Genomic DNA, 21,902 nt, shown 5'->3' with positions numbered 1-21,902 from the left:
TTGGCCCTGGGAGGCCGTAGGGAGGGATGAACAAATCAGCTCTTCCTGACATCCGGTTCTCAGAGAAGCTGGGGATCTGGGATGAGGGGCGGGGTCTAATGAGGGCAGAGGGTAAAATGTCAAGTCCCTGGTGGACAAAGTTTAGGGCCCTTAGGCAGGACTAAGGGGACCCACCAGATCATCACCCTTGCAGGTGGCCGTGGGAGGCCCCGGGGCGGGATGAGCACAGTAGGCCTGTCCTGACGTCAGGGTCTCTGAGAGACTGGAGACCTGGTATAAGGAGCAGGGACTCACAGTGGTAGACGGGACAGTCCCAGGTCCTGCCCAGAGTCCAGCCTGCACGCGAGGAAGGAAGGACTGAGGACGTTAGACCCCAACACAGGGAGGGATCCTTTGCCCTTCCGCAGGGGCGTTGGAGGCGCTAGAGCACGGTCAGCGTCCGTGTCGTTCAGGGCACAGAGCAGAGGAGGCCCAGGCAGCGCCAGGAGTCCAGGGGAGGTGCGTGCCCTGAGTGTGTACCCAGGGGCTCCCCCTTCCAGAACTGAGGAGACCGCACTACACCCAAGTCAGCCCACTGCCCTGTCAGCCCCAGAACCTGGGGCTGTGCTGGCTGCACCCTGAGGAACCCCCTCACTTCCTTCTTCAGGTTGGCAGGGGACAGGCTGCCCAATAGGAGCGCCCCTGTGAGGCCCGAGGGCAGCCCTTAAGAGGAGACCTGTAAGTGGCCTTTGTCAGGGCTGCCCAGGGGGCCTTTCGCCACGAAGGCTGCTCACACCCCGTCTCTCCCCCAGGTACGAGGTCCCCTGCCCACACTCCCGTCGGCGGCCTGAGCCCAGGCATCAGGGCCCTAGTCGAGATGAGTGAGCTCCGCCAGCCTGAGGCCGACACTCAGGCCCCAGTCCCGGCCCAGGGTCCGGTGGAGGCGTCGCTGCTGGGGGCTGCGGGGGAGGAGGCCGCATCCCCCTCGTCCTCCGCCTCCCCTGGCGCCCCCTCCGTCTCCGCCTATGCCGAGCCCTTGCCCCAGGAGGCACTTGGTTCGCTGATGGTTGACCTGGTGGTGTTCCTGCTCCTCAAGTATCGTAGCGGGGAGCCGACCTCCGAGGTGGAGATGCTGAGTACGGTCCTCCCGGAGCATCGGGACCACTTTCCCGAGGTCTTCCGCCACGCTTGCGAGTGCCTGCAGGTGGTGTTTGGCTTGGATGTGAGGGAGGTGGGCCCCCGCGATCGCACCTACGTCCTGATCCCCACCCTGGGCCTCACCTGGGATGCAGTGCTGAGGGCCCTCGCCTTCAGAGGGCCGTGCCTCGGACCCCCACGTCCAAGACCCTTCTCCATCCTCACACCCTCTGTGCTAGATCCCACCTCTCCTTCAGGGTCTCCTCTTCATTTCAGGGGAGGTGGGGTCTTGACAGGGTTTAGGAGAGTCCCCGTGGGCAGGGTCCGGCATCAGGCTCTCGGTGTCCTCATCTGTAGGATGGAGAGTGTAACAGTACAACTTCTGAGCCTTGATATGAGATTGTGTTCGGTTCCTGGAGCCGCCCAACAAGGTACCACAAATTGAAGTCGCCAGTGGGGTTTCAACTTCTCTCCCTTTTCTGAAGGCTCAAGTGAAAACCATCACGGTGCTGGCAGGGCCATGCCTCCTCTGATGGCTCTGGAGGAGGGTTTTTCTTCTTTCTTCCAACTTGTGATGTTCCCAAGTGTTCCGTGGTTTACGGCTGGATTACTCCCGTCTCTGTCTTCATTTTCACATGGCTGTCTCCCCTCTGGTCATGCCTACAGCCAATTTGCCCTCTTCTTTTAAGGATACCTGTCATATGGGATTAGGCCCAGTCTAATGACCTCATTTTTTGTTTTGTTTTGTTTTTAACATTTTTATTGGAGTATAATTGCTTTACTGTGGTGTGTTAGTTTCTGCTGTATGACAAAGTGAATCAGCTATACGTATACATATATCCCCATATCCCCGCCCTCTTGCTTCTCCCTCCCTCCCTCCCGAGCCACCCCTCTAGGTTCTCACAAAGCACTGAGCTGATCTCCCTGTGCTATGCAGCTGCTTCCCACTAGCTATCTGTTTTACATTTGGTAGTGTGTATATGTCCATGCCACTCTCTCACTTCATTCCAGCTTACCCTTCCCTCTCCCTGTGTCCTCACGTCCATTCTCTACGTCTGCATCTTTATTCCTGTCCTGCCCTCTAGGTTCTTCAGAACCATTTTTTTTTTGATTCCTTATATATGTGTTAGCGTACGGTATTTGTTTTTCTCTTTCTGACTTACTTCACTCTGTTTGACAGTCTCTAGATCCATCCACGTCTCAACAAATGACACAGTTTCGTTCCTTTTCATGGCTGAGTAATATTCCATTGTATATATGTGCCACATCTTCTTTATCCATTCATCTGTTGATGGACACTTAGGTTGCTTCCATGTCCTGGCTATTGTAAATAGAGCTGCAATGAACATTGTGGTACATGTCTCTTTCTGAATTATGGTTTTCTCAGGGTATATACCCAGTAGTGGGATTGTTGTAATGACCTCATCTTAACTCGACTACATCTGCAAAGGCCCTATTTCCCAATAAGTTCCCCTCGCAGGTACTGGGGATGAGGGTTTCAGCATATCTTTTGGGGGGCATAATTTAACCCCTAGCAAATATGACACAAGGTGTCACCTGCATATGAAGTGCCTGACCCAGTATAGGTGCTCAATGCCAAGGGGCTATTATTACTGTGTATCCAAGATCTACCTTCCCCCACATTTTAATATTCCGGAATCTGTGTATGTCTTATTATTTACTTGTACATTGCTTGACGGATTTTTTCTTTTTCCGTTTAAAATATGTTGTGAAATGTATGATCTGTCTCACATCTGTGCAAACATGGTATAACTTGTTCAAGAAGCCTCAGCGTGTCCATGCCCTGAGAGAACATGGTGCGGCTGCCCACAGATCTTGCCTGCAGCTTCTGGAATCTTAGGAAGCAGAGATCATGATTCCGGCAGAGGTGGTGGACCCAGAGTGAGGCCTAGGGAGGAGGGGCAACTGCTTGGTAGCGGGGCTCTTGGGTGTGTCGGGCTCCCGAATTCATTTCCTGGACACTTGCTGAGCACCTATGGCATACCGCGCTCCAAGGGTGCAGGCGGTAGCAGGAAGCCCAAGGGCCTCCTGAGCTGAGTCCGCAGGACACAGAGGCCCGGGAAAGCCCTCTCCTGCTGACTGCAGGGTGGCCAGGGCAGGATGGGGTGCAGTCCGTGGGGCTGGAGCAAACATTTTAGGTGGTGGAAGGATCCCAGTGTAGACCAGAGACCGTGACAAAGCAATCTAGCTGTCTGAGAAACGTATGGAGCTGCCTCACTGAGATGTCGCTTTGCAGAGGCCCAGAGCCTCCCTCTCCACCTGGGAAGCCTTCCTGGAGCCCATGGCGGCAAGAGAGGTCCAGAGTGGAAGCACAGGGACATCCTGGTGGCTCTAGACTCCCAGACAGACACCGCCTGCCCAGCGGCCTGCCAACAGGAAGTGGCCCGTGTTCCCTTCCTCCTGGGAAGCTTGCTCCAGGAGAGGCGCTCATCCACCCGCTCCCAGGTCCCAGTGACAAGATGGCCAGTGGGGCCTTGAGACGCCCCTGTCTCCCTCTTGTCTCAGCAGCTGCAGTTTGCAAGTCCCGAGGGAAGCATACCCTGTGAGGGGTGGCCCCTTCTGGGCTCTGGAGGAAGATGGGGGCAGCTGCAATCCAAGCAGAACCAAAGATCCTCCTGCCTCAGTCCCTTCCACTGCACCCCAGCCCCTCCCCCAGCTCCTTGGGCCCCCAGACACAGCCCCTGTGTTCTGCCACACCCCCTGCCAGGCTCCAACCACCTGCCAGGGAGCTTTCAGGACCAGAAAGACGGCACACTTAGCAAGTGAAGCTAAAGTAGCCAGAAACCAGGGCCCTCTAAGGAAGCGCTGTGGGGAGGCACCTTGTAAGTGGAGTCTTGGGAACTCCAGGGACTCCAGGGATTTTCTCAGTGGTGGCATTACGGGTGTAGCCTTTCAGGAGCTCAGAGTGGAGACTTTCAGGTCCAGAGAGGGTCAGCCTGTAGCCACAGGCTCCCGGCTGAAGAAGCTGTCAAGCTGGTCCCCCAGGAACCCTAGGATAGGCCCCCCGGCATGGCCAGGGATTGGCTCCCAGCTGTCCCTCCCTCCAGTGAAGCGGCGGTGAAGCTGGTCTAAGTCCTCTAATTCCATGCCCCCTCCATTCTGCTGCTGCAGTGGCCCGGGGGTGGAGCCCTGGCAGCGCGGAGCCCTGGGCCCCAGCCACTTCCTCCCCTGGCCCAGTTCCTCCATGACGAGACTGTCTGAAGGCACCAGAATTCTCTCCTTTCAGGGCCCTGCTCTTCAGAAGCCCACCCTCCACCCCATCACATTGGAGTCAATATGAATGTTGAATTGGACAAGCCACCAACTGCTTTCTGGCTTATCTGGGGCTTGTGCCTTTTCAATCCAGAGCCATTTCATGCCTTTGTATGAAGATTGTCGGGAATCTCTAAGTAAGGTGGCCCTGAAATTTGGTGGCCAGTCCGGGTTAGCTAGAGATGATGAGGGTGTCATCCTATGCATGGCTCAGGGTCTTTCCTCAATGTTTAGGTCCCTCATGGGTCTGTCCACACAGGGCAGGGAAGCTTTGGGCCACTGCCCAGGGTGGTACATTGAGCAAGGGGTCTGAGGTGGGCAGCAGATGGGCAACGGGGTCTTTTGTACTTGTTGGAGAGAGGACAAGAGGGAAGCCTGGATGTTCTGATTCTTATTTCCATGGGAGCACCAGGAGAGGACATGGCTGGGCCGCCAGTAAAGTTGAGGCAGTCTAGGTTCATCCACTTCTCGAAGGTTGAGGATGGGAAGCCTTGGGTCGTCCAATTCTTCCCATATGTCCTCGTGGACAGGCCTCTATGCTCCCTTGGCAATTTGGCTTGTCAGAGAAAAACAATACATTGACAGCTGGTCTGGTCATCTGTCCATGTCCATGTTGAGGGGGTACTGCAGGCTTGCAGAGCAGTGGGTCAGCTCTGGGACCCCCTAGGACCTCACCAAAGTAGTGCCTGCCCTTGAGGCTCCGGACCCTGAGCAGCCCGCCTGGTCTCTGTCTGTGAAGCTCTTGAAAGGGCGACAGTGTCTGTTATTCAAGTGTCTGAACTGACAAACAATCTCACTCTTAACGCCTGTTTGGGGTGAGGCCACCAGTAATTAAGGTGGTGCTGGCCAATCTGGTCACTGGCAAGTACCTCTTTTTTGCAGAGTATGGGCTGCAGGTTCGGCAGGACGCCAAGTCCTACATCCTTAGTAGCTGGGCAGCTCAGGGCACATTATACAAGCTTCTCTGTGCCTCAGCTTTCTCTTCTATATTTATATGTTCATTGGGAACCTCCTCAGGGGTACACACCAGACTCCACTTGGAGGATGGGCAGGGGAGCTAGACCAAAACTCTGGGACAGGGTTCTGGTGCTTCAGCAGCTAACAAACTTGATTCAGGTTACTCATCCTTAGAAACAGCTCATATAATAATACCCACTTGGGCTTCCCTGGTGGCGCAGTCGTTGAGAGTCCGCCTGCCGATGCAGGGGACACGGGTTCGTGCCCGGGTCCGGGAAGATCCCACATGCCGCGGAGCGGCTGGGACCGTGAGCCATGGCCGCTGAGCCTGCGCGTCCGGAGCCTGTGCTCCGCAACGGGAGAGGCCACAACAGTGAGAGGCTCGCGGACCGCCAAAAAAATAAAAATAAAAAAATAATACCCACTCCCCAGTGGGTTTGGGAAACCTAATTACTACTTGTGAAATGTTTGCAAGTTCACAGAAGAAAGGTGATACCATCATGGCAAAGTATGACTACCATAATCGTGATCTTCTCAAGCCGCCCCCAGGGCTAAGTCCTATAAAATTGCCGTTTGTGAAATTCTGCTATTGTTACAAAGTGCAGCTATTATCCATAATGATACAGACTAATGTCTAAGGTATTGCTGTGCTCATGGAAAACTCTTAAATCGGCCGAAGTGAAGAAGGTAGACCAGGCCACCTGCCGTGAGCTTGTCCTGCTCTCTAATTCCAAAAGTAAACAGAATCCTTGAGGAGGTAGGCCCCTGAAGAAGCACCAGATAGCAACAGCATTCTCTGAGCACCTAGTGTGCACCAGGCAGTGTGTTATGCACGCTAGCTCATTGAATCTTCCCAACAAGTTTAGGAAGTAGATTTTATCATCTCCATTTTGCAGAGGAGAAAAAATGAGGCTCAAAGATATTGACTTGCCCACAGAAAATGAACCTGGCAGTTATAAATAGCATGGCTTAGAGTGGAGAAAGAGCTGGGCCGGGTGGGAGGTGACCAGAGAGTCTGGGCAGGAGGCAAAGAGTCTCTGAACTAGGTTAGCAAAGCGAGGATGGCTTCCACATTTCCAGTTTGGGCACCCCTACCCTCACCCCCGCCAACCCAGTGAACAGGTCCGCTGCCAACGGAGAGAGGCAACCGAGGAGGGGAAGGCGGTAGGGAGGGCAGATGACTGGTGCAGGGTAGCCTGAGCTTGGGACTGCCAGCATATCTCCACGCGCTGGCCTGGGCCTTGGGAGGGAAGTTGAGACGCAGTCACTGACAGATTTGACAGGTGAAGGCCTGGGAGGAGATGGCCAAAATGCAACGTGTCACTCGGGGCCACTAGCCCCAAGGCTCAGTTCTCGCTGGAGGAAACCTCCAGAAGGCAGCGCGGGCCAAGGTGACAGGTGTCCGCGAAGACCTCCCCGCGGGACTCGCCGGCGGCGCGCTCGCTCCCCGCAGGCCTGCGCCGAGTCAGCGATCCCGCTCGGCTCTCCGCGCCCTCCCCCGGGTTCCCGGTCCCTCCAGCCTCCGTCGCCCCCGCCGTCTCCTCCTCCGGGCGCGGAGCCGAGGGCCGAGGCCTCCGCGCACTGTGAGCTGGGAAAGCGGCATCGCGCGCCGCTCGCGGCACTGCCCGGGCCTGCCGGGCGGGGCGCATGCGCGGCGGCCTACGGAAGCCCGGAAGGAGGGGTGTGAGGTGCGGCTCAGGTTTCTCAGGGCGGCGGCGGCGGCGGCGGCGGCGGCGGCGTCGGCGACTGGGACGCGGCTCGCGCTGGCACCATGAACCCGCTGTAACGTGCAGGCTGCGCGGCGCGGGGGGCGGGGGGAGGAGGAGGAGGAGGACGGCGCGGTGAAGTTCTCCGCCATGAACCTGAGGGGCCTCTTCCAGGACTTCAACCCGAGGTGAGGTGCCGCCCGCACGGCTCGGAGAGGCACGGCGTCCGTGATGCTGTGGCGGGCGGCGGGGCCTGCCCGAGCTTCCCCGGAAAACCGATCGGCCTCGGCGCCGGCCCGCTGCCTCCTTCCGCGCCCGCTGTCTTCAGCCCCCGGCCCGCCGCCCCATCTAGAACCTCCCGGCCGCGGTCCCCGCCCCGCGGGAACCGCGCCCCTCCCCTTGCCCTCCCTCCCTCGTCGCTGTCCCAACTTCCCTCTCTCCGCTCCATCTTCTGGCACCCGCTGCCTGCCATGCGTTCCCCGCGCCAGGGCCGGTTCACTTGACTCGACACCCCTACCCACCACCCCAGCTGTTTCCTACAGTTCCTCCAAGCCCTTGAGGTTTCCCTTGGACGTATGCCCATCCCTCGCTTGTTTGCTTCTTTGTGGAACTGATGTCTGAAACACTGTTGAATCCTTGGAGTCCGTGTCAGGGTATGGCAGGACCTTACATAACGCTTTTGGGGGGTAAACCTGACAATTTTCCGTACACGTTTGCTCATCAGTCTTGACTATAAGTTTATTTGCAGGAAGCAGATATTGCTGTCCTGTTTCCCAGATGGGGACTAGCCAGTGGACTGGAGGGAAGGAACACTGGCCAAGGAATCGAGCGTCTGTCCTTGGACTTGACCAAGTGTTCTGTAACTCTCTTACCTCCCCAGGCTGTGAACTCCCTAAAGCAGAGACCGTCTCCTGCTCAAATCTCTATTCCCCGCAGCTCCCACTGTGTCTGACACATAGTAGGCACTTATCAAATGTTTGTGGAACTAAACTGAACCTAAAGACCTGGATTGGAGAGCAGGCCGTATGTAACTGGGGGATCCTCTGCTCATCTGAAAAATAAGGAGTTGGCCTAGCTGATCTCCGAAGTCCACTGCTGTGAAGGGAGTGCCTAGCTCCCTTATTTGGTGGTGGAAGGCACGCACTCAGTAAACCTTTCCTATGCCAGGTCCCATGCCGTCTGCTTCAGCTGCTGAGAGGGCCCAGCGTGCGGGTGGAGAAGGGCAGGCCAGTAGATGATTGACAGCACAGTGCAGTGTTGTGCTGTGGGAGCCCAGTGGAGACCACCTTCCAGGCTGCTTGTGGGGCATGTCTTGGGAGAGAGAGAGGATGAGTGTGTGTGTGTGTGTGTGTGTGTGTGTATGTGTGTGTGTTGGGAGTGCAGCCTCCTTAGGGACGCTGACATTTTAAGGTTCGAGCCATTGTGACTTACTGGGTGCTCTTACTGCTCTTTGAGCACTACCGAGTTCATGTTCTGTTTAGTCTGGAGGGCCAGTGTCCCCATCACAGTGCAGTCATTATCACTGTTGGCCTTGAAGGCGCTCTGCATAGAGGAGCTTGTTGAGAGCAGGTAACAGAACTGACTGCAGCGCCTTCCTCTGCTGTTCCTAGGGGTTAGGATTGGTCTCCAGGGTAGCAGGGCTGGTGCCGGAGTTGGATAGGCCTTGTGTATCTACATTGTTTGACGATGGTGATAAGAAAGATAAGTAAAAGCTGAATTGTTTTGTGTCCTTGGGCCACTCACTTTCACGCAGGCTCAATGGCAATGGCTCACGGTCCCAGCCGCTCTGCAGCATGTGGGATCTTCCCGGACCGGGGCACAAACCCATGTCCCCTGCATCAACAGGCGGACTCTCAACCACTGCGCCACCAGGGAAGCCCTATCTGTCTGTTTTATAGGCAGAATGAGTATAATCTCTCAGCAGGATAGAGAGGCCAAATTAATGATTGATTGCAAAGTGCTTTACAAATAGAAAGTTCCAGGACAACTTTGCAAGGTGACAGATCATTCGGAAGCCACAAAGAGCTGCCTGGAGTGATGGAACTGGCTAACACTTGCTGAAACAAAATAGTGCTGCCCAGATAGCATCCTTAACCATTTTTTCCTGTAGTAGCTTCTTTCTGCCCCCCCCCCCGCCGCCCCGCCCCCGGAAATTGGCACAGGAAAATGACGATTAAATACCAGGTATCTAAACAGGTTTATAGTCAACATCAACGTACTTATCAACCCTTTTAACTCTATTGGGATTGAGATGCACATCTCCCTGAAAAGTTTGAAGGTCTTCTATAGGATGCCATTTTTGTTTTCATTTTCCTGATGCCGTGTTGAGTCAGTGGGAGAGAGCCGTGTTTCCTCACAGTGGGGACTCCTGAGACGGTGGCCAGCTGATGTCGGCAGGTGCCAGTTCTCAGCTGGTGGTGTGTCATGTCTTGGGGGCACACCTCGTTTTCGACGTTGTTGTTTAGTTTTTGCTCCATGCTGAGGAGGACCTTCCAGACAGCTCGAAGAGCAAACGGAGGGCTGGAGACAGGAGGAAACCTTGTGCCAGGGCCTCAAACCTTGGTGCTGCTTCCTCGCTCCCCGCCTGGAATTCAGAGCCAGTTCAACACCTCCCTCCTAGCCCAGCATCTTAGCACATACTGTTCTCTTTGCCGGGAGTGTTTCCCTCTCTCTCCTCCTCTCCTCCTTACCTTGTTAGCTTCTGTTTCTCCTTGAGATCTCAGCTCACTTGTTGCTTGCCGAGGGCAGCTTTTCTGACTTCCCCGCCCAGCGCACTGCGCCCTGTTTGTACAGTCTGTGTAGTGTGCTGTGTTCCTCCATCATACACTCATCTGTACCCTTGTTTGACTAATGCCTGTCTCCCCTATGAAACTCTAAGCTCCATGGGGGCAGGGCCATGACTCTGCGTGTTATGCTACCCTGCATACCTGGAATAGTACCTGGCTCAAAAAGTATTTGTGGGATGGATGGATGAATGAATGAATGAACGAACGACTCACTCTCCAGAGTCACTGCCTTCCTCATGGTCTGCGGCCTGGTTCTCTTTCCTCTCACCGTCTTCCCTCCTTCAGGATGCAGCCATTCCATTGGAGAGCTGGGAACACCACGACACTAAGCAGACCATGGCTGCCTTGACTCTGTGGATTGTGTATGTCACAGGAATAGTCACTGTCATGGTTTGGTGGGCCCCAAGGCATGGGCCATGGCTCCAGATCTCCTTTCCAACCTTTTGATCTTGGGAGTCTGAATCCGCTGCTGTATTGCCAAGGCTCTGGAAAACTACACTGACAGAGAATGATTCACAGCTGTCAACACTCAGATGCCTATTTCCATCTGGCTCAGAACTGGTTGATCATGAGCTTCTTTTTAGTTACATAGGTTAAGCCTTGCTGAAACAGACACCCCGGACCCACCAAGTCCTTCCCTGAATGCCCAAGGCTTCCTAACAGCTAGGGAGCCCTATTTATTGAATAGGCAAACTCCTAGAAGTATACGGAATTGACAAACTTGGATCGTGAGGTGTTCCTGGGAGCTAGAGATCTGGGAGTAGGTGGCATTAAGCCGGCACCCTGTCCGCACCACGGAGCCTTGGGATTCTCTGCTTCCTTGTGCAGTTGCTGGCTCGGAGAAGGCCCTTCAGCCCTGGTAGCCAGGCAGTGCTCGAAGGCTGTGAGAACTCTGCTAGAACTTCTGAGTCAGCCGCAGTGAGCTCCAGATGGAGTGTGGTGTATCCCTCAGGTGTCCTGGACTGGGACAAAGGCTGAGGAGCGCTGCTCTGAGCATTCCGTCTTGTGGGGATGGAGTCCTGAGGTCAGTAGCATTTAGAAGCTTCCATATGCTGCAACATCTAAAGCCATTCTGGAGTCCGTGTGAGTGATCTTGTCTCTTATTTGAAGTCTGGAAACATGAATGTGATTGCGGGTAATTAACAACAGGCAGCTACCTGACCTTTAAGAGGCATTTGTAAAGTACATGTAAAGCATTACTTCATCACACATCTCCCTGGTTCCTACTGTGTGCCAGAGATGTGCCGGGTGCCCAAAGTACAAGAGTGAATGGGACGTGGTCCCTCCCCGCTCGAGCCCGGTGGAAGAAGCAGAAATGGAAACATTAAAATTCAACACGGGACAAGGCGTTCCAGGCACAAGAACCAAAGAACCCAATGCTGCAGGAACACAAGGGGCAGAGCCACTAATTCTGTCTAGCGTGGACAGGGAAGGTTCCACAGCTCGATTCTGAAGGATATAGTTATAGGCTTTCGTCAGACAAGAGGGCAGGAAAGGCATCTTAGAAGGGACAAAGTATGCAGAGGCGCGGGGTCATGGGAGGGCCTGGTGTGTTAAAACAGTACTGAGAGGTCGGTGTGGTAGGGGCCTTGCGGGCAACGCTTGTCATGTGACTTAAAAATACTACACGTAGTGTTAACAATTACTGTAAATGTTTTTGACACATTACTGTTTTTTTTTTAAAGCAGGCTCCAGATCCATCAATAGTGAGTGTATGTTGGTACTGTTAATGAACTCTTCACCACCCAACTGTCTGTTTTTCTGTCATTCTGTCACCTCAAACTACCTATAGTAAGAAAAGCTTGTTGATTATACTGAGGCTATTAATAATAGCTGTGGCTTCCGGGACACCTACCACGTGCCAGGCACAGTATCACTGCTCTGCACCCATTATCTTGAACCTTCACAACAGCCCTCTGAGTTCGATATCAGCCTTGTTTTGCAGTCTTAGCTTGTGAATTCCCTGAAGTCACATAGGCGGCGAGGGGCCAAGTCAGGAGTCGAACAAGTTGGTTTCCTTCTGCAACCTGTGCTCTTTCCGGTATTCATATGCCCCCCTTCTGATTTAGTAGCATCTGCCCACCCCAGCCGTGGTATAGGAGGCCCGATATACTAAGGAGCCTTCTGTTTATGAGTTGTGATTAAGCAAAGCAAACCTTGTATTCGAGCTTACGCATCTAAATGAGTATTATCTTTCAAAGAAGTTCCTTAGGGAAAAGGTAAATATATACCTACTCCATTGCTCATACCCCTTGTTACTCATTTGAACTTGCCTTGGAAGCAAATCCTGTAAGAAAATCCATCTCATTGCTTTATAATCATATATCATTTTTTAACCAAAATAGTGCTGCCTAGTTTGATCACACATCCTATCCACTAAACTTGGCTCTGACTGACTTTTGGCCGTTTCCAAAAATCCACTCTCAGTGAAGATTCGGCACCACTGGGGGTATTCAAAAGAACGGACCGCAGGCTCTCAAGGTGATTCCAGGAGGAAAGCTCCAAAGATGGTTTGAGCAAGGAAGTGGAATTAGTGCATCGCCTCCCAGGGGGACTGTTTAAAGGAGACACGTCTCATTTGAATGCAGAATTTCTGGTTTCAAAACTGTCATTCCCATGACTTGCTAATTACACGCATGTTTTTCTTGGCTGTGAGTTCTTTGAAGGCCAGGATGGTGAGGTGTTCGATAAATGTGCTGAGTGAGTGGATGTTGAGTACAGATAGATGTGAGCCATTGGGGAACTCTGTTGTAGGGGAGAGACAGTGGATTGGAGGCATTTTAGGTAGTTTCCTAGGACTTTGGGAGTGAAGCTTCCCAGTATTGAGCTTGGGGTTTCTAATTGCCTTGCCTGATCATAGGCCATGCCTGTACGAGGAGACTAGAATTTAAGATGAAAGCCTTCAACTCTGGAGACAGGCTCTTTATAACTGACGATTCGTACTTTGTCACCTATGACCTAATAGTGAGAAAAATGATGGCTAAATGAGATTGTTATAACTTTTCTCTTTTGTAATACTAGTAGCAGCTAAAATGGGTAAAATCCATCATTTACACAGGGCTCTCATATCCCCTTATCTCCATGAGTGGATATAGGAGCAACCCAATGAGGAGAGAGTGACCCACGCACAACCACACAGCTGGGAAACAGTTCCCACAGGCCTGGGCTCTGTCTAGTCCTCCTCAAGAGTGATTTGTTTTTATTTGGCTTTTGTACTTTCTTGTCAGTAAATGACTTTAAATTTTGTTCGTAAGGTTCTGCTCAGTGTAAGAGGTGCAGTTCCTTTAAAACGTTGGGAGAGTGTCAATTAGCAGTTTGTCAGTTGGAGCTATTCTCTAAAGTTGTAAACAGAGAGGCGCTCACAGGGATGTGTCACCCAGACCATGTGTGTGTGCATGTGTGCCTGCTCCAGTTAAAGCCAGCGGCTTTCACTGGAGAAAACTGATGGGTCTAAAAAGAGTCCAGCTGCATTCTTTTGACTCGCGGAAAACAAGATAATAGAACGTTTATACGCACAGTGTCATCTCTTTACTAGGTATATTCCCTCCCTCCCTAAATCCTTTTTCCCTTCCCCCCAAGGTGGAGAGAGGGAATTTGAGGCTCAAGCAGAAAGCTCTGTGTACATTTCAGAGAGGATACTAGCTTTGCAGTTTGACCCACGTGACGCTACTCAGTGATCTTGTACTGGCATTACAGACTCAGATGAAAGTGGGGTAAATTCACTTTTAAGGTGTAATTGGAAAAGTGAAATTAAGGAAGTAGTGGTTTGATGCCAGAATATCCATTGGAACCTCCATTTGCTGATTTGTGGAGAATTGAGCAGTCTGTTTCTATACTTGGATTCTGGTCTGAATGTTTCTTGAAAAGTAACTCATAGTAGTTTAGGCTTTTTAATTTTTATTTTTAGTTTAAATTTTTTTTTTATATTTGGAGCTTTTTATCACTTTTTTTCTCTACAGTTATCATGGTTTATTTTATTTTATTTATTTTTTTGAGTTGCACTGGGTCTTCATTGCTGTGTGCGGGCTTTCTCTAGTTGCAGCGAGCGGGGGCTACTCTCCTTTGCGGTGCGAGGGCTTCTCATTGTGGTGGCTTCTCGTTGCGGAGCATGGGCTCTAGGCGCGCGGGCTTCACTAGTTGCAGCACGCGGGCTTCAGTAGTTGTGGCTCGCGGGCTTCAGTAGTTGTGGCGAGCGGGCTCTAGAGTGCAGGCTCAGTAGTTGCGGCACACAGGCTTACTTGCTCCGTGGCACGTGGGATCTTCCCGGACCAGGGCTCGAACCCGTGTGCCCTGCATTGGCAGGCGGGTTCTTAACCACTGCACCACCAGGGAAGTCCCAGGTTAGGCAATTTTCAGTCTATTTTGTCAGTTTATTATGACTTGTGTAGAATTTCTGCCTCCAGTCTCTACCAACTACCATCTACCTTACACACTCTTCTCTACCTTCTGTCACTCTTTTGCTCAGAAAATCTTCAGTGGCCCCCTATTGCCTAGTAATAAATTCTAAGGACTTTACCTTGATATTCAAATCCCCCATTCTACCTTTCCCTTGTTTCCTCTGGTGCCTTTTCTCCTGTCTCCCCAGCACTCCCCACCCCAAGATTTACAGAACGTACTCCACGTGTTCTAGTCTCCTGGGGTACAAAATACTGTCTCATGCTTTAAAGAATCGTCTTCCCTTTTTCTGGAATTCCCTATCCCCAAACCCCATCTCCTTTCCCAGCTCTCCCAGGGAAATGAACCTTCCATGTCCCAGTTTGCCATGATATATAGTTGCTTGATCCCCCTCTGCTCCTCTTAGTCTTTGAGCATCTTCGGGGCAGAGACTGTTTCTTTCCCACACGCTCAAACAGTTTTTAAAGTATTAAGTTAGATTTGTGTGTATTTTGTATTGGTGCCCCATGATCCTTTTTTTCCCTCTGGAAAAATTCTGTACACATGTAAAGAAAGCATCTTTTGTTTGCTTTGATAGAACCATGCTATTTTTATCAACTCTAGCCTTCATTTCCATAATTTCCTTAGGAACTTTGTCTGCTTTATCTGTCATGATTTAGTAGTAGCATGTAGAAGCCCACAATGTATATTTGTACAAGAAATATTATCAGATTATTTCCATATTCTATGGTCATGTTGTTAGATTTTCTTTATTAGTCATTTTAATGCTTTTTGCTTTGAAGTCTAATTGATCAAATTACTGTCCTAGTAAACTGCTTCTCTTGTCCTTACTCAGTCACAATAAACCTGTGTCATCTCCTTTCTTCTAATTGGTTTGACTTTTTTTTTTTTTTTGCGGTACGCGGGCCTCTCACTGCTGTGGCCTCTCCCGTTGCGGAGCACAGGCTCCGGACGCGCAGGCTCAGCGGCCACGGCTCACGGGCCCAGCCGCTCCGCGGCACGTGGGATCTTCCCGGACCGGGGCGCGAACCCGCGTCCCCAGCATCAGCAGGCGGACTCTCAACCACTGCGCCACCAGGGAAGCCCTATTTCTAGTTTTTTAAAGAGCTTCCATACTGTTCCACAAAGTGGCTCTGTCAGTTTACATTAGATAGATTAATAGATAGGCCAGGTTTACTGAAGTATGTTTTACATGCAGTAAATTTTACCGTTTTTTAGTGCACAGTCCTATGAGTTTTGATAAACCCGTTCACTTGTGTAAGCACCACCCAAAGACAGAGATATAGAAAAGTTCTGTCACTGCAAAGTCTTCCCTCGTGTGCTTTTGTAGTCATCCTTTCCCCCAACACAGCCACGGGTAATCACGGGTGATCTGTTTTCTGCATCTATACTTTTGCCTTTTCCGCAATGTCAAGTAAGTTGTGCCTTCAGTCTGAGTTATTTTCCTTAGCGTAGTGCATTTGAGGTTATCCATGTTGTTGCATGCAGCCCTAGTTTGTTCCTTTTTCCTGCTGATTAGTATTCCATTTGAATAGACATACCTCAGTTGGTTTAACCATTCAGCCGTTTTTGGACACTTGGGTTGTTTCCAGTGGCTATTATAAATAAAGCTGCCTTGAACATTTGAACACAAGTCTTTGTGTGGACATATGTTTTCCTTTTTCTTAAGTAAATACCTAGGTATGGGATTGCTGGGCTGTAGAGTAAGGGTATACTTAACTTTATGAGAAACTACCAAAGTGCTTTCTAAAGTGGCTACACTGCATTCCTACCAGCAGTATATGAGGGTTCCATTTGCTCTACCTCCTTAGCAACGATTGTCATATGCTGCGAGGTTAAGAGTCTAGGTTCATTTTTCCCATCTATCCAGTTGTTTCAGCACCATTTATAGAAGCCCAGTTGTTTCTCTATTGAATTGCCTTGGCACCTTTTACCATGTATGTACAGGCATGTTTTTGGACTGTATTCTGTTCTCTGTGTCTCTCCTGATGCTAATCCTACATTGTCTTGATTATTGTAGCTCTATAGTAAGCCATGAAAACATGCAGTATAAGTATAGTTTCTCCAACTTTGTTCTTTCTCACAATTGTTCTGCCCATTTGAGGTCTTTTGCATTTTCATATAATTTTTAGAGCGAGTATGTCAATTTCTGCAGAAGGGGCTGCTTGGATTTTCATTGGCATTGCACTGAATCTTTTTTTTATATATATTTATAGCAGCTTTATTCATAGTTGCCAAAACTTGGAAGCAACCAAGATGTCCCTCAAAGGGTGAATGGATAAATAAACTGTGGTTTATTATTTATTCCAGTGGAATCTTGTTTAACACTAAAAGGAAATGAGCTATCAAGCCATAAAAAGACATGGTGGAACCTTAAATGCATACAGGCATACCTCGTTTTATTGTGCCTTGCTTTATTGCGCCTTGCTTTATTGTGTGTTTTTTTCCTTCCAGTTTCATTGGAATATACGTGACATACAGCACTGTGTAAGCTTAGATACAGCATATTGATTTGACTTACATACATCATGAAATTATTACCACAGTAAGTTTAGTGACCATTAATCATCTCATATAGATACAAAATAAAAGAAAAAGAAAAAATATATTTTTCATTGTGGTGAGAACTCTTAGGATGTACTCTCTTAACAACTTTCATGTGTAACATATGGCAGTGTTAATTACATTTATCATGTTGTAAAATACCTGTCTAATACTTATTTATCTTATAACAGGAAGTTTCTACCTTTTGACTGACTTCATCCAATTCCCCCTCCCCTAACCCTGACCTCTGGTAACCACAAATCTAATCTTTTTTTCTATCGGTTTGTTTGTTTTTGAGGTATAATTGACCTACAAGATTATGTTAGTTCCTGGTGTACAACCTAGTGATTCTATATTTCTATACATTCTTCAATGATCACCACAATAAGTCTAGTTACCATCTGTCACTATTCAAAGATATTATATTATTTTTGACTATATTCCCCACACTGTACATTTCATACCCATGACTCATTTATTTTGTAACTGGAAGTTGTACTTCTTAATCTCCCTCACTTATTTCTCTCCTCCTTTCCTCTCCTCCCCTCTGGCAACCACCTGTTTATTTTCTGTATCTATGACTCTGTTTTGTTAAGTTTGTTAATTTGCTTTTTTAGAGTCCACATATAAATGCACTTATACAGTATTTGTCTTTCTCTGTCTGACTTATTTCACTTAGCATAATACCATGTAGGTTCATCCATGTTGTCACAAATGACAAGATTTCATTCTTTTTTGTGGCTGAGTAATATTCCATTACACACACACACACACACTCCACATCTTTTTTAAACATTCATCTATCAATGGGCACTTAGGGTGCCTCTATATCTTAGCTACTGTAAATAAGGCTGCAGTGAACATAGGGGTACATATGTCTTTTTGAATTAGTGTTTTTGTTTTCTTCAGATAAATCTCCAGGAGTGGAATTGCTGGATCACATGGTAGTTCTATTTTTCATTTTTTGAGGAACCTCTATACCATTTTCCATAGTGGTTGCACCAATTTATGTTCCTGCCAGCAGTGGACAGGGGTTCCCTTTTCTTCACATCCTCACCAACACTTGTTATCTGTTGTCTTTTTTTTAATAATAGCCATTCTGACAGCGTAAGATGTTATCAAACTAGACTACTTTCTCATACCATATACAGAAATGATTAAAGACTTAAATGGATTAAAGACTTAAATGTAAGACCTGAAACCATAAAAATCCTAGAAGAAGACATAGGCAGTATGCTCTTTGACATCAGTCTTAGCAATATTTTTTTGGATATGTCTCCTCAGGCAGGAGAAACAAAAGCAAAAATGGGACTACGTGCATTGAATCTTTTGAATAATCTGATGAGTATGGTAGGCTAAATAATGTCCCTCAAAGATACCTACTTCCTAATCCATGGAACCTGTGTATATTACCTTCTGTGGCAAAAAGGTGAATATTATCTTATATGGCAAAAGATGTAATTAAGTTAAAGATCTTGAGATGGGGAGAGTATTCTGGATTATCCAGGCAGGCCCTAAATGCATTCATGGGTTTCCATATAAGAGGGAGGCAGAAGGAGATACTATTAGGAGGAGAAGGCAATGGGATTGAGGCAGAGAAAGAGATTTGAAGATGCTGCCCTTCTGATTTTGATGATGGAGGAAGGGGCCCAAGGTAGTGCAAGGAATGCAGCTCTAGAAACTTGAAAAGGCAAGGAATAGATTCTCTCCTAGTCTCTGGAGACATGGCTCTGCTGACACCTTAGTTTTAATGTAGTGAACCCCACTGTGGACCTTTAGCCTGCAGAACTATAAGAGAATAAATGTGTATTGTTTTAAACCATCAAGTTCATAGTAATTTGTTATAGCAACCATAGGAAACTAATAGAGGATGTAAATTTTAACAATATTGAATTTTTTAATCTATAAAAATGGTGTATCTCTCCATTTATTTAGATCTTTAATTTTTTGGTAGTGTTAGGTTTCAGAGTATGTCTTGCACATATTTTGTTAAATTTATCTCTAAGTATTTCATGTTTTGATACTGTTGTCAATGGTAGTTTTTCATAAACTTTTAATTTTAAATATTATTAGGTTTATAGGAAAGTTGCAGTAAATGATAGTTTTTTTAAAAAAGTGTCCATTTTCTCATTGCTAGCATATAGAAATGCAGTACATTTTTTTGTATATTTACCTTGTATCCTGCAACTTTTGCTAAATTCACTTATTAGATTTAGTAGCTTCTTTGGTAGAGTACTTTTTTCTATGTAGACATCATGTTGTCTGCAAATATCAGATTTACTCCTTCCTTTTGAATCTTTATCCCTTTTATTTCTTTTCCTTGTATTATATTTGTGGCTAGAACCTCCAGTACAGTGTTGAATAGATGTATTGAAGTGGACATACTTGCCTGGTTTCCAGTCTTAGGGGGAAGGTATTTAGTCTTTAACCATTAAGCATTTTTGACTATGTTTTTTTCTAGATACCCTTCTAGCCCTAATTAGTTTAGAGCTTTTATCTTGAGTGAGTAGTGAATTATGTCAAATGTTTTTTCTGGAACTATTGAATAATCATATGCCTTCTCTTTTTCATTCTATTAATACAGTGAGTTACATTAACTGATTTCCAATGTTAAGTGAAACTTGCAATCCTGGCTAAAGCACACTTAATCATAATGTAATATCCTTTTTATATATTGCTGGATTCAATAGCCTGTTTTTTAGGGGTTTTGCATCTGTCTTCATGAAGGATACTGGTATGTAGTTTTCTTTCTTGGTCAGGTTTGGGTATCAGGGTAATGCTGGCTTCATAAAATACTGGGAAATGTTCCCCTCTCATCTTTTTCTGCAAGAGTTTGTGAAAAATTGGTGCTATTTCTTCCTTATGTGTTTGGTAGATTTTGTCTGGCCCTGACATTTTCTTTGTGAGAAGGAGTCCAACTGCAATTTCAGTTTTTTAAATAGATACAGGAATATGAATATTTCTTCTTGTGTGAACTTTAATAATATCTTTATTTCAAGAAATGTATGTGTATAAAATTGTTCATAATATCCACTTCTAATCCCTGTAATGTTTGTAGGATTTGTAGTGATGTCCCCGCTTTCATTCTTTGTATTGGTAATTTGTGTCTACTGGTTTTTTTCTGATAACTCTAGGTATAGGTTTACCAATTTTCTTGATCTTTTCAGAGAACCAGCTTTTAGTTTCATTGATTTCTTTTTTCTTATGTGGACCATTTTTACAGTCTTTATTGAATTTGTTACAATATTGTTTCTGTTTTATGTTTTGGCTTCTTGGCCGCAAGGCCTGTGGGATCTTAGCTCCCCGATCAGGGATCAAACCTGCACCCCCTGCACTGGAAGGCGACGTTTTAATCACTGGACTGCCAGGGAAGTCCCTAGTTTCATTGATTTTTCTCTAACATGTTTCTTACGTAGTTCATTGATATTTGTGTGTATATTTATTATTTACTTCCATTCATTTTTTAAAAATTTCCTTCTCTTCCTAGTTTTTTAAGGTGAATCATAGATCATTGACTTGAGAACTTTTCTACTTAGCATTTGATGCTGTAAATTCCCCTTAAGTATTGCTTTAGCTATATCTCACATATTTTGGTTTGTTGTGTTTTCACTTTCATTTAGTCCAGAATTTTAAGAATTTTCCTTGTGTTTTTTTTTTCTTTTACCTATGGATTATTTAGAAGAGTATTGTTTAATTTGTAAATATTTTGAGAATTTTTCAAATATCTTTAAGTTATTGATTTTTAATTTAATCTCATTGTGCTTAGAGATTTACTTTGTATGATTTCAGTCCTTTTACATTTGTTGAGGCTTGTTTTGTGGCCCAGAATTCAGTCTGTCTTGGCGAATGTTCCATGTGCACCCGAATTTGCACTTGAATTTGTATTCTGCTGTTGTTGGGAGGAATGCTTTATCAATATCAATTAGGTCATGTTGGTTGATAGTGTTATTACAAACTTGTATATCCTTAGTAATTCTCTATGTGTTCGATCAGTTACTGAGAGAGAAGTGTTAATTTCCAGTAATAGTTGTGGATTTTTCTGTTTCTCCTTAATGTTTTAATTATTAATGTTTTCTACGTGTATTTTGAAGCTTTGCTATTAGGTACATAAATATTTACAGTTGCTAGATCCTCCTCCAACACAAATCACCTCTTTATCATTGTGTATGCTCCTGTTTGTCCCTGGTAATATTCCTTGTTCAAAAATATATCTTAGGGCTTCCCTGGCGGCGCAGTGGTTGGGAGTCCGCCTGCCGATGCAGGGGGCGTGGGTTCGTGCCCCGGCCCGGGAGGATCCTGCGTGTCGTGGAGCGGCTGGGCCCGTGGGCCATGGCCGCTGGGCCTGCGTGTCCGGAGCCTGTGCTCCGCAATGGGAGAGGCCACAACAGTGAGAGGCCCGCGTACCGAAAATATATATATATAAACCCTATATTGTGGTAGGCAGAATGGTTCCCCCAGAGACATCCAGGGCATTAAGCCCTGGAACCTATGAATATGTTATGTTACACGGTAAAGGGGATTTTGCAGATGTCTTTAAGGTTACAGTATTAGTTTTTATTGCATCCGTGACAAATTACCACAGATTTAGTGTCTTAAAACTACACAAACTTATTATCTCATAGTTCTGTAGGTCAGAAGTACAGGTACAGCATGGCTCAGTTGGATCTTCTGCTTAGAGTCTCACAAGGCTGGAATCAAGGTGTCAGCAGGGCTCTGTACCTTTCTTGAGGCTCTGGAGATTAATCTGCTTCCAAACTCATTTGGGTTGTTGTCAGAATTTAGTTCCTCGTGGTTGTAGTGCTGACGACCCCATTTCCTTGCTGGCTGTCAGCTAGGAGTTATTCTCACCTTCTAGAGTCGGCTTGCATTCCTTGGCTCATGACTCCCGTCCTCCGTCTTCAAAGCCAGCAAAGGCAGGTGGAGTCCTTCTCACTTTTGGAATCTCACTGACTTCCCCTTCTGCCTTATCTCTCCTCTTCTGCCACATCTCTCTGACTTACTTGTATGCCTTCCTCTTCTGCTTTTAAGGGCTCATATGATTACATTGGACACAACTGGATAATCTGGGATAATCTCCATATTTTAAAGTTGGCTGATTAGTACCCTTAATTCCATCTGCAGAGTC

At 47.6% G+C, this 21,902-nt stretch overlaps 2 protein-coding genes across 2 annotated transcripts in view; both read left to right on the top strand.

Annotated features, from left to right (window-relative positions):
- Positions 1 to 856: 856 nt before the first annotated feature.
- Positions 857 to 3,903, top strand: LOC112390999 (melanoma-associated antigen 8-like). Its single transcript, XM_024732081.1, has 2 exons — positions 857 to 1,397; positions 3,845 to 3,903. The coding sequence occupies exons 1-2, from the start codon at positions 857 to 859 to the stop codon at positions 3,901 to 3,903; spliced, it is 600 nt and encodes a 199-aa protein (XP_024587849.1).
- A 3,143-nt stretch (positions 3,904 to 7,046) lies between these two features.
- TMEM185A (transmembrane protein 185A) overlaps positions 7,047 to 21,902 on the top strand; it is a 33,311-nt gene continuing 18,455 nt past the window's right edge. Inside the window, exon 1 of the mRNA XM_024732082.1 lies at positions 7,047 to 7,240. Within this exon, the coding sequence (XP_024587850.1) occupies positions 7,203 to 7,240 (38 nt within the window). The 5' untranslated portion in view covers positions 7,047 to 7,202. The remainder of the gene's footprint in view (positions 7,241 to 21,902) is intronic.

Source organism: Neophocaena asiaeorientalis, unplaced genomic scaffold, assembly GCF_003031525.2.
Source record: "Neophocaena asiaeorientalis asiaeorientalis breed wild unplaced genomic scaffold, Neophocaena_asiaeorientalis_V1.1 scaffold2328, whole genome shotgun sequence".
In the NCBI taxonomy this organism is placed as follows: domain Eukaryota; kingdom Metazoa; phylum Chordata; class Mammalia; order Artiodactyla; family Phocoenidae; genus Neophocaena; species Neophocaena asiaeorientalis.
Note: the sequence above shows the minus strand (reverse complement) of the source record. Positions and strands in the feature narration are given on the sequence as shown.